Raw genomic sequence first — 12,582 nt, 5'->3', positions numbered from 1 at the left:
GTGGTAGAAGCAGAGTCATTAGGGACAGTTAAGCGACTGTTGGGCATGCACATGGACAGCAGTGAATTGAGGGGTGCGTAGTTTAAGTTATTTTATTTTACATCAATCCTCGGCACAACATCGTGGGCCGAAAGGCCTGTTCTGTGCTGCATTTTTATATGTTATATGTTTTATGTTCTATGTTTCCTGAACCAGATAATTAACCAATTGAGCTGATCTGAATTCTAAAATGTCTCTTTTGTGTGTATCATTTGCTATGGGTCCAAACGCAGATTCAACTGATTCACCTGAGGAACAAACAACGAGAGAACCTTTTCAGCAGGCGTCACTGCTGCCCACGCGAAATGCAATCTCAGGTAAAATCAAACTGGGTTCAGTTGTTAAAGTCAATAAGTGAGAGTAATTGTACATGGTCAACAATAGGTAGTTGTGGCACTGTCTGACTGAAATGTCTCGTCATTGAAGCATTCAGGACTGACTTCTTGATGCAATTGAGATGATGCTGTCACTTTAAAGACCTTAGATTGTTTTCAGTTTAAGGAAGGAAGAAGGAGGCGTTCAGTGACGAGAAGAAAAGGTTGTACTGGAATGTACTAATGATTGCTTGCATGCTTAATATCAATGCAAAGGATATGTATCAGTACATGTATTGTGGTGTAATAATCGGACAAGACTAAAGATTTTAAAAGTAGAGCTATCTTTGTATAAAGATGGTTCATTTTTTGTGAGAGAGAATTGAAGCATTCAATGTCTTTAATATGTGTAATGTATCCTGTTTTCTTTTGTAGAGAGGTTTTGAAACAGAGGTACCAAGCTATGTATTTGAAGCCAACAATGTAAACAGCTTGTGAGGCCTTGAGGTCTTTTTTTTTTAGTTGAAATATTAGAAGCAGCCTGAATGGGTGGGATCAAGTTCCCGGGAACCAGCATTTTTAGTTTTAGATTTTTTTCATAGCAGTTGCTGGGGTCTTGAAGCTGCAATTCAAAGCCGCCATATAGGTATTTTAGAAACTTTCTTCTTCAACGTTTTCTCTTCATGTTTGTTTTCCTTATGAACATGATAATTGCAAGTCTAACCATCAAATTTCCTGATAATTCCTTTAGATTGGAGATGTCTATGGGACGATACTATGTTGAACAATTTATGTTTGGAAGTAAAATAATTAATGATTCGGATATTCTGTCTTTCTTTTATTGCATTTTAAATATAATGCAAATACAGTCTGTTTTCATTCAAGTCTGATACGTTGACGAATCGAATTGTACCTGAAATGCAAGGTCTGTCAGTTACCTTCAAAACAGTCAACATTCAGGTCTGGGCGAACTTCTTCAGACATTTTGAGGGGCTTAGATCTGGTTCAGAACAAAAAAAGCATAATTTGAAACGGCAATTGTAATGTACTCCCTTAGAAAATTAGAACATGGACTTTGAGAGCAAAGCACTGAAATAGCTGTGATGACTGATCACATGAATGTGAGAGTCAAAGTGCAGCAAATACAGTAACTGTAGAGATTTGCAGTTACTGAATTTACTGCCAAGACATCTTCCATTGAGACAGACTGGATTCCTCTCCCTGATTTCGAGTGGTATAGCACAATGACATCAACGGTTCAAAAGATAGCTCAGCACCAGTTTCTCAAAGACAACTAAGTGTCAGGCAATTGAAGCTGGTTCAAGCAGCACAAGCCACGTGTCACCGCCTATTAACAAAAATATATTCCAGAACCAGATATTAGCCAATTCAGTTGGTCTGAAATCTAAAATGTCTTTTCTGTGTTTTTGCTTCACTCTAGTTCCAGACACAGCATCAACTCATTCGCCTGAGGAACAATCAACTGGAGAATCTGCAGCATCTGCAATCTCAGGTATAAGTCAAATTGTGTTCATTTATTAAATGCAATAACTTGATTAATGGTACACAGTCAAATGAGGTAGGTGTGGTAGGGGCTGTCCGAAAAGGTTTCTTATTAAAGGAATCTGTATTATTGAGTAATAATTACTTGATGCAATTGTGACGAAGCTGTAACTTTTAAAAACTTATATTGTTTTGCGCTTTTTTTGAGGAGTTGAAGTGTCTACTGAATCCGGCCTAAGTCAATAATTTAAGAGGACTTAAGGTTTGGTTTAAAACAGTTGCAACAATGGATTGTAGTGACAGGTTGTACGAGATCAGGTTTCCTAGTTTTTTTTTAGTGTAGCAGCGAGCGACTGTTTGGGTCCCAGAAGAGTTGGAGCTTCAGTAAGTGTTTCCTAACTGTGACTTCCACTGCAACCTCTCATCATGCTGAGCGGCATGTATGAATCTTTGACTGAATTTGCCATTTTGCCAAGGTGATTCTTTATGGGATATTACGAGACGGGAATAGGTAATTAGTAATCGGTGCTGTATCCATGGTTAGATTTAGTTTTTCAATAGCAAAGTTTTTCTAAATTCCTCTTTCTTTTGTTTCTGTTTTTAACTATTGTCTTTAAATAAATGGTGCCTTGATTATCATCGAGTGGTTTAATCAGTTGCATCACATCTGGAACAGCCACTTCACGTTTACCTTTAAAATAAGAAAAGGTTATGTTTGAGGCTACCTTCTTAAAATATTTTTATGGAGTCTGATCTGGTCCACAACACAGTAAAATGTGCGAATTTTTCAGCAGTGTGAGTTTTCCACATTTCAACATTAACGTTAATAGTACTGTATCTGAGACAATTGCATATTCTGCTGATACTGCTTTTTGGGGGGGAGGATATAAGGATAAAAATTTCATATCAATTAGTTTGAGTTTCTTCTTGCAGCCATTTAATTCCAAAATGATACAGGTGACAGAATGACATAACCGAAATGTTCTTGTGATGTTGCGACTTTAATGGAGGAGGTAGGAGGTGTACAATGATGGTGAAAACTGGTCTCTATTTGTGAATGCCTGTCTGCCTAATGACTATGCAATATAATTGTACCTACATATGTGTTGTGGTGTACTGACAGGATAACACTGAAGTTTATAAAAATAAACTTATTTCTCATGGTGGCTCATGTTTGTGAGCGGGAGTTATTATAAGACTATGACATTAATGTATAATGTGTTCTGCTTTATTTAAAAGAGAGATTTTAAGATATAGGGATACTAAGCTGAATATTTGAAAGTAATAACGGAAATAGCTTCTGAGGCAATGAGGTGTTTTTTAGTAGTGAAATATTTAAAGCAGCCGGGATTGGTGAGATCAAACTCCACTAGAGACAGGAATACCCCTTTAAGTTTTTATTTTATTTTCGGAACAGTTGCAGGGATTGTAAGGTGCGTTTCAAAGCTGCAGTATATTTCTCCTTGCTAATTTTTTTTCTCAGCTTTTTCTCTTGATTTTTTGTTTTGTTTCCTTGTGGATTGTAGAAGTGCATGCTCGACAACGTACTTACAGAAGTTGGCTTTACAACGGGTGTGTTTATGAAATTTTACTGTATTGAACACTTTCAGTTAGACAGTTAAATAATTTATAATTCTGTTACGTTTTCCAATCGTTTTGAGTTATCACAATTCCGTCTTTCTTATATTGTATTTCAAATATTATGTAGAATTAAGTGTGTTTTCATTCAAAACAGTTAGTTTGCATTAGGACTACAATGCCTGGCATTGCCTTTATAATAAGAAAAGATTGTGTTCACATACTTTGGGGGGTTTGCTCTGGTTCATAACAGCAGAACTTGAATGTGACTCGAAAAATGTAACGTAGCCCCTTAGAGAATAAGAACATAGAGTTCGAGAGGAATGAAATTGAGTCGGCGAGAAGAGTGGTCATATAAATCTGAGAGCCAGTCTATACACAGGGACTGTAATGACTTACAGATATTCAATTTAGTGCCAGGATACATTCCATCGAGAAATAGTGTATTCCACTCCCTGAAATTGTTTGGAACACCACAATGTCATCAGCGGTTCCACAATCAGCTCTCTACCAGACTCTCAAAGACAACAAAGGACGCACATTAAAAACCAATTCGACCAGTGAAGCCCACGCCCCACGAAAATATTTGAAAAACAGGCCCTGAATGTTATTTCGTTTTTCCTGAATCATATATTAATCAGTTGAGTTAATCCAAATTCTAAAATATCGATTCTGTGTTTATCCTTTCCTTCTGATTCAGACACACCATCAACTTATTGGCCTGAGGAACAATCAACAAGTGAATCTTTGGAGCAGGCGTCGCGTATGCCCACAGGAAGTGGAACCGCAGGTATAAGTCAAATTGGGTTCATTTATTAAATTCAATGTTGCACATTCAAGAGGCCGTAGATGAGGTTGTGACTGACTGGAATGGTTAATTGTTTTGTTACATGAAATTGTTGGGTCGTGATTCCTTGATGGAATTGTCGCGAAGCTGTCACTTTGAAATTATTATTTTCTCCTGGTTTTCTTTAAAGAGAGTTTGTAAAAACTGAGCGCTGAAGTGTGTATTGGAGCTGGCCTCAAACAGCAAATGAGTAGTATTTAGCTTTTTGTTAAACAGATCGAGAATGGAAGCGAAGCGACCACTTCTCCCAAATCAGTTTTTTTCCCCCCGTGGCAATGAGATGCGATTTGGGTTCAGGAAGATTTGAAGCTTTAAAGGACTACAACGCAGAGAAGCAGAAATTAGGCCATTGTCCCCATTGAGTCTACTCCGCCATTCAATCCTGTATGAGAAGTTTCACAATTCCATTCACCCACTTTCTTCCCTGAACTCTTGATCCACTTGAATAATCAAGAATCCATTTGTTTAATTCTTTTACACACACCATGACATAGCCTTTTTGACAATGTGTTATGGCATGTTGTTATATTTGAACAATCAATTAGCAATTATCCATGATTCAGTTTATTTTTAGTTAAATAAACTTATTCTAATTTCCTCTTCATTTTGTTTGTATTTTGTCTGTAACGTTTAGACAAATTGTTTTCACTTCACGTTTTGCTTTAAAATAAGAAAGAGTCAGGTTTGAGGCTAACGTCTTGAACATTTTGAGGTGATCTGAGCCTGTCCATAACTGACTAAAATGTTGGAGTGCTTCAGCAGTTGGATTTCTCCACTGAGTGTCTCGAATAAAAAAATGCAGGAAATTTCACTGCACAGTGGAATGTCAGAAGACATTTGACAGCCTGAAAGCCCAGTGTTAGCCAGCCCTAATGAGGCAAGCATATTCATGTTAGCTCTGAATGCGAGTAGTGTGGGTGTTGGTGCTGCACTTTTGCAAGAACACGACTAGAGGAAAGAAAGACAATTTGAGTACTTTCCCGACAATTTGAGCAATCAACAGCAGAAATCGTCCAGATGAGAAGGAAACTGACATTTCTACATTTATGTTGCCAGTAATGATTCTGAGATAGTTTCATATTCTGATATTAGCGTCTCTAATTTTTGGGGGAAGACTGAAGGATGAAACTTCCCAACTATTTACATTGAGCTTATTATTGTTGCCTTTCAATTTGAAAAGTGTACACGTAGCAGGATGACAAAATGTAATTGCCGAATGGTTCTGGGGACTTTAATGAAGGAAGAGGGAGGTATTCAGTGAAGAGCAAAAAAAAAGCTGCAATGGACTATTGTTGGGAATGAGTACTTGCATAATATCATTGTAATACATATGTCTCAGTATATGAATTGTGTTGCACCAACAGGAGAAAACTAACGGATTTTAATAATCAAGCTAGCTTTGTGTATTGATGGTCCATTTTTGTGAGGGGGGTTGTGGCAATACGTTCACTTTAAGAGGTCGAATGTGTCCTGTTTTACTTTAAAGAGTGGTTTTAAAAGAGATTTACTTCGCTCTCCGTTTGAAACTAATAACATAAACATCTTGAGAGGACGTGTGTGTATTTTCTTTAAGTTGGAATGTTTGATGCAGCCTGAATGGGTAGGATCAAACACCCCTAAGAGCCAGGATTTTCAGCTTCAGTTTTTTCAGTACGAGTTGCTCGGGTCTTGAAGCTGCATTTCAAAGCTGCAGACATTTCTCCTTGTTACTCTCTTTCTCAGTTTAAACTCTTGATTTTTTTTTCCCTTGTGGATTCGACAAGTGCATGTCTGTCAGTGTATTTTCCTGCATTACTCTTCACAACGGCTGACTTCATGGAATGTTACTGTATTGAACAGTTAATCTTAGGCTGTTAAATAATTTATAATTCTGTTAAGTTTTCTAGTCATTTTAAGTCATAATAATTCTGTCTTTCATTTATTGTATTTTAAATACCTGTATGAATGAAGTATGTTTTGATTCAAGACTGGTCCTTTGACCAATCGATTTCCATCTGGCACACGATGCCTGGCACTTGACTTTAAAGGAAGAAAAGGTTGAGGTCTAGGCTATCTTTTTCACACCTTTTGAAGTGGTTTGGTCTGGTTCATGACAAAAAAGCGTGATTGTGACTCTGAAATCATAAATTAGACCCTTACAGAAGTCGGGCATGAACCTTGAGAGTATTGCAATGTAACAACTGAGAACGGTGATCACATGAATGTGAGAGTCACTGTCTCCGAAATACAGGGACAGTATTAACTTACTGATATTCAATTTAGTGCTAGGGTACAGTTCATTGTGGCAGAGTGGTTCCTCTCCCTGATTTCGACTGATAGCAAAATGTCAGAGGCTCATTAAGGCTGTTCACCACGAGATTCTCAAAGGCAATGAACGATGGGCAATAAAAGCTTGGATAACCAACACAGCCTACTTCAATGCAATTTAAAAAAAAAGATATTGAATGATATTTCATATTTCTTGAACCAGATATTTTCCCAATTGAGTTGATCTGAAATCAAAAATGTTTCCTTTTTGTTTATCCTTTGCGCCAATCCAGACACAGAATCAACTGATTCACCCGAGGAACAATCAACTATAGAATCTTTTCTGCAGGCATCACTACTGCCAACAGGAACTGCAATCTCAGGTATAAGTCAAACTGGTTTCATTTGTTAACTTCTATAACTGTGAGTAAATGGTCATTAATACATAGGTGTAGTGCTGACTGACTGAAACATCCAGTTATTGAAGTAGCCGGAATTATTCAATAATTATTCCTTGATGCAACTGAGATCAAACTGTCATTTTAAAGAGCCTAATTTGCTTTGGGCCTTTTTGAAGAGAGGAAACTAACAATTCCACCTTTCCGCTGCCAGCAATGTGTCTGAGACAACTTCATGTTCTGATAAAAGTATCTTTTTTGCAGTATCCAATGCTGAAAATTCATGACGATTCACATTGAGCTTATTATTGCAGGCATTGAGTTTGCGAAATGTACATGTGGCAGGATGACAGTACATAACTGCCGATGCGTTGTTGTGACTTTAAGGCAGGAAGAGGGAAGTGTTCAGTGATGAGATGAAAAGGCTGTACTGGAATGTAGTAGCATATGTTTGCACGCTTAATGTCAATGCATTGTATATGTATCGGTACATGTATTGTGGTGTAATAATCGGACAAGACAAAAGGTTTTTAAAAGTAGAGATAACTTTGTATAATGATGTTCATGTTTTCTGAGAGGAGATTGAGGCAATACAATGTCTTTAAGATGTGTAATGTTTCGTGTTTTCTTCTGAAAAGCGGTTTTAAAACAGAGGTACCAAGCTATCTATTTGAAGCCAACAATAGAAACAGCTTGTGAGATCTTGATGTTTGTTTTTTTAAGATGAAATATCAGAAGCATCCTGAATGGGTGGGAATCAAGTTCCCCAGGATCCAACATTTTTCGTTTTAGATTTTTCCATGTCAGTTGTTGCGATCTTGAAGGTGCACTTCAAAGCTGCTGTTTAGCTCTTTTGAAACATTTCTTCTTCAGCATTTTCTTTTCATGTCTGTTTTCCTTGTGGCTAGGACAATTACATGTCCAGCAATCTATTTTACTGATAATCCCTTTATTTATGTTTATGTTTATTTATGTTTATTTTTGTTTATAGGACGTTGCTGTGTTGAACATTTTCTGTAAGGAAGTTAAATAACTTATGATTCTGTTAAGTGTTCCAGAAGTTTTAAGTTATTACAACTCCATCTTTTGTTTATCGTATTTTAAGTATAGTTTATGTATAAAGTCTGTTTTCATTCAAGACTGGTGGTTTGACCAATTGAATTGTATCTGGAACGCAAGATCTGGCAGTTGCCTTAAAAAAGAGAGAGCATTCGGGTCTCGGCTATCTTCTTCATACGTTTTGAGTGGCTTAGAACGTGTTCAGAATAAAAGACCTTATCGTGACTCGGAACTTGTAATGCAGTCCCTTAGAAAAGTGGAATATGGACTTGGAGGAGAAAGCAAAATATAGCTGTGATGAGTGATCACCTGATTGTGAGAGTAGCAGTCTACAAACCACAGGGATTGTAGTGATTTGCAGATACTGGATTTGATGCCAAGACATATTCCATTGAGGCAGAATGGCTTCCTCTCCCTGATTTCGAGTGGTATAGCACAATAACATCAACCGTTCAACAAGGTAGCTCACGTCCAGATTCTCAAAGAAAATTGAGACAGGCAATTGAAGCTGGTTCAACCAGCACTTGTCACCATCTATTAAGGAAGAGATATGGAATGTTCTTTCATATTTCCTGAATCAGATATTAGTCAATTAAGTTGCGTCACTTGTGCCCACAGGAACTGCAATCTCAGGTATAATTCAAATTGTGTTCGTTTATTGAATGCAATAACTATGATTAATGGTAAACATTCAACAAGAGGGAGGTGTGGTAGTGACTGTCTGAAATAGTTCATTATGGAAGGAGCTGAAATTATTGAGTATTAATTACTTGATGCAATTGTGACGAAGCTGTAACCTTAAAAAAGCTTATATTGTTTGCAGTTTTGTTTTGACGAGAGATTGTAAACGTTGAGGTGCCGAAGTATCTACAAAATCCGGCCTAAGTCAATAATTTAAGAGGACTTTAAGTTTGTTGTAAAACAGGTACAGTAATGGATTTGCAGTGACCGGTTCTCCCAAATCAGGTTTCCTAGTTTGTTTTTAGCTGCAGCAGCGAGCAGCTGTTCGGGGCCCAGAAGAGTTGGAGCTTCAGTAAATGATTCCTAACTGTGATTTCCACTGAAATCTCTCTTCATGCTGAACGGCATGTATGAATCTTTGACTGAATTTACATTTTGTCAAGAGGGCTCTTTATGGGATATTACGAGTTGGGAATAGGTATTTAGTAATGGGTACTGTATCCATGGTTCGATTCAGTTTTTCAGCAGCTAAATTATTCTAAATTCCTCTTTATTTTGCTTCTATTTTAACTATTGCCTTTAAATAAATGCTGTCTTGCTTATCATCGAGTGGTTTGATCAGTTGCATCACATCTGGAACACCCACTTCACGTTTACACTTAAAATGAGAAAAGGTTATGATTGAGGCTACCTTCTTAAAATATTTGGATGTAGTCTGATCTGGTCCATAACATAGTAAAATGTGCGATTTTTTCAGCAGCCTGAGTTTTCCACTGAGTCAATTCTTTGGAAAGGTTCAAAAACTTTCACATTACAGCGGGCAGTTGACGGCTTGAAAGCTGAAAGCCCAGTTTGAGCCAGCTCTAATGTGGAAAAGCATCGAATGTCGATGCGGGTAATGTGGCTGTCGGTGCTGCGCTCTTGCAAGAACGTGACTAGACGTTAGAAAGACAATTGTACATTTTTCCCAACAATTGAATAATCATTACCAGCAACATTCCATGACTAAAAAGGTATCTAATATTTCAACATTAACGTAAACAGTACTGTGCCTGAGACAATTGCATATTCGGCTCTTTTTGTTTTTTGGGGGGAGTATGTAAATATGATAATTCCATATCACTCAGTTTGAGGTTCTTTTTGCAGCCATTTACTTTCAAAATGATACACGTGACAGGACGACAGAACGCCCATGCGTTGTTGCGAATTTAATGAAGAGAGAGGGAGGTGTTCAATGACGATGAAAAAGTTTGGACTGGACTGTATTAGTGAATGTTTGCATGCTTAATGTTAATACAATATACTTGTACCTGTATATGTGTTGTGGTGTACTGATAGGAAGCGACTAAAGTTTTTAAAAATAAACCTATGTCTCATGGTCGTTCATGTTTTGGAGGGGATGTTTTGTAAGACTATAACTTTAAGAGGTGCAATGTGTTCTGTTTTGTTTATAGAGTCATAGAGTCATAGAGATGTACAGCATAGAAAGAGACCCTTCGGTCCAACCCGTCCATGCCGACCAGATATCCCAACCCAATCTAGTCCCACCTGCCAGCACCCTGCCCATATCCCTCCAAACCCTTCCTATTCATATACCCATCCAAATGCCTCCTAAATGTTGCAATTGTACCAGCCTCCACCACATCCTCCGGCAGCTCATTCCATACACGTACCACACTCATCGTGAAAAAGTTGCCCCTTAGGTCGTTTTTATATCTTTCCCCTCTCACCCTAAACCTATGCCCTCTAGTTCTGGACTCCCCAACCCCAGGGAAAACACTTTGCCTATTTATCCTATCTATGCCCCTCATAATTTAGTAAACCTCTATAAGGTCATCCCTCAGCCTCTGACGCTCTGGGGAAAACAGTCCCAGCCTGTTCAGCCTCTCCCTGTAGCTCAGATCCTCCAATCCTGGCAACATCCTTGTAAATCTTTTCTGAATCCTTTCAAGTTGCACAACATCTTTCCGATAGGAAGGAGACCAGAATTGCACGCAATATTCCAACAGTGGCCTAACCAATGTCCTGTACAGCCGCAACATAACCTCCCAACTCCTGTGCTCAATACTCTGCCCAATAAAGGAAAGCATATCAAACGCCCTCTTCACTATCCTAATTACCTGCACTCAAGGTCACTTTGTTTAGCAACACTCCCTAGGACCTTACCATTAAGTGTATAAGTCCTGCTAAGATTTGCTTTCCCAAAATGCAGCACCTCGCATTTATCTGAATTAAACTCCATCTGCCACTTCTCAGCCCATTGGCCCATCTGGTCAAGATCCTGTTGTAATCTTAGGTAACCCTCTTCGCTGTCCACTGCACCTCCAATTTTGGTGTCATCTGCAAACTTGCTAACTGTACCTCTTATGCTCGCATCCAAAAGAGAGATATTAAGATAGAGGTACTGAGCTGAATATTTGAAACTAATAGCATAAACAGTTTGTGAGGCTATGAGGTTTTTTTTAAAATTGTGAAATATTTAAAGCAGCCGTGATGAGTGGGATGAAGCTCCCCTCGGGACAAGATTTTCAGTTTTAGGTTTTTTTGTGAAGAAGTTTCTGGGGTTGTAAGCTGCGTTTCAAACCTGTAGTTTATTTCTCCTTGATAATATTTTTCTCAGCGTTTTCTCTTGAAGTTTTTGTTTTTGTTTCCTTTTGGATTGGAGAAGTGCATGCCTGACAATTTATTTCATAGAATTTGGTTTTACAACGGGTGTGTTTATGAAATGTTATTGTATTGAGTACTTACAGTTAGGCAGTTAAACAATTTCTAATTCTATTACTTTATCCAGTCACTTTAAGTTATCACAAATCCGTCTTTATTTATTGTATTTCAAATATAATGTAGAATAAAGTGTGTTTCCATTCAAGATAGGTAGTTTGCATTTTGACTGCAATGTCGGGCATACGACTTTAAAATAAGAAAAGGTTAAGTTCATGAATTTTGAGGTGGTTTGGTCTGGTTCATATCAATGGAACTTGAATGTGCCACGAAAAATGTAACTTACCCCCTTAGAGAAGAGAAACATGGATTTTGAGAGGGATGCAATGGAATAACTGAGAAGTGTGCTCACGTGGATGTGAGAGCCACAGTGTCCATACGAGGGACTGTAGTGATTTACAGATATTCAATTTAGTGCTAGGATATCTTCCATTGAGGAAGAGTGCATTCCTCTCCCTGAGTTTGAGTGGAACAGAATAATGACATCAGCGGCTCAACAATCAGTTCATTACAACATTCTCAAAGACAACGAAGGATGCACAAAAGCCAGTTCAACTAGTGCAGCCCACGACCCACAAGTTTAGAAAAAGGAACTTGAATGTTGTTTCATATTTCCTGAATCAGATGTAAATCAGTTGAGTTAATCCAAAATCTAAAATATCAATTCTGTGTTAATCCTTTCCTTTAGGTTCAGGCACAGCATCAACTTATTCGCCTGAGGACCAATCAACTAGAGAATCTTTTGAGCAGGCGTCACGTATACCCACAGGAACTGGAACCGCAGGTATAGGTCAAATTGGTTCATTTGTTAAATGCAATGGTGACATTCAGCAGGTGGTAGGTGAGGTTGTGACTGATTGGAATGGTTCATTGTTTCGTTGCATGAAATTATTGGGTAATGATTCGTTGATGGAATTGTAGGGATGCTGTCCCTTTAAAATGATTATTTATCCTGGGTTTCTTTGAAGAGAGTTTGTAAAGGCTGAAACACTGGAATGTCTACTGGAGCTGGCCTCAATTAGTAAATGAGTAGTATTTTAGTTTTTTTTATACAGATCTAAGAATTGAAGAGAAACAGCCAAAACAGATTTTATATATTTTTTGCTGTACCAGTGAGATGCTGTTTGGGTTCAGGAAGACTTGAAGCTTCAAAGAACCATAAGACATAGGAGCAGACATTAGGCCATTTTCCCAT

General features: G+C 37.9%; 1 protein-coding gene across 7 annotated transcripts in view; it reads left to right on the top strand.

The window, feature by feature from the left end:
• Window positions 1–12,582, top strand: part of LOC122552141 (uncharacterized) — a 122,541-nt gene that overhangs the window by 62,941 nt on the left and 47,018 nt on the right. For all 7 annotated transcript variants that reach the window (XM_087985057.1, XM_087985055.1, XM_087985059.1 and 4 more), the window contains 5 exons: window positions 273–356; window positions 1,795–1,866; window positions 4,135–4,224; window positions 6,822–6,911; window positions 12,076–12,171. In XM_087985057.1, the coding sequence (XP_087841183.1) occupies window positions 273–356; window positions 1,795–1,866; window positions 4,135–4,224; window positions 6,822–6,911; window positions 12,076–12,171 (432 nt within the window). The remainder of the gene's footprint in view (window positions 1–272; window positions 357–1,794; window positions 1,867–4,134; window positions 4,225–6,821; window positions 6,912–12,075; window positions 12,172–12,582) is intronic.

Source organism: Chiloscyllium plagiosum, unplaced genomic scaffold, assembly GCF_037043375.1.
Source record: "Chiloscyllium plagiosum isolate Xiang-an unplaced genomic scaffold, Cpla_swu_hap1 HiC_scaffold_50, whole genome shotgun sequence".
In the NCBI taxonomy this organism is placed as follows: domain Eukaryota; kingdom Metazoa; phylum Chordata; class Chondrichthyes; order Orectolobiformes; family Hemiscylliidae; genus Chiloscyllium; species Chiloscyllium plagiosum.
Note: the sequence above shows the minus strand (reverse complement) of the source record. Positions and strands in the feature narration are given on the sequence as shown.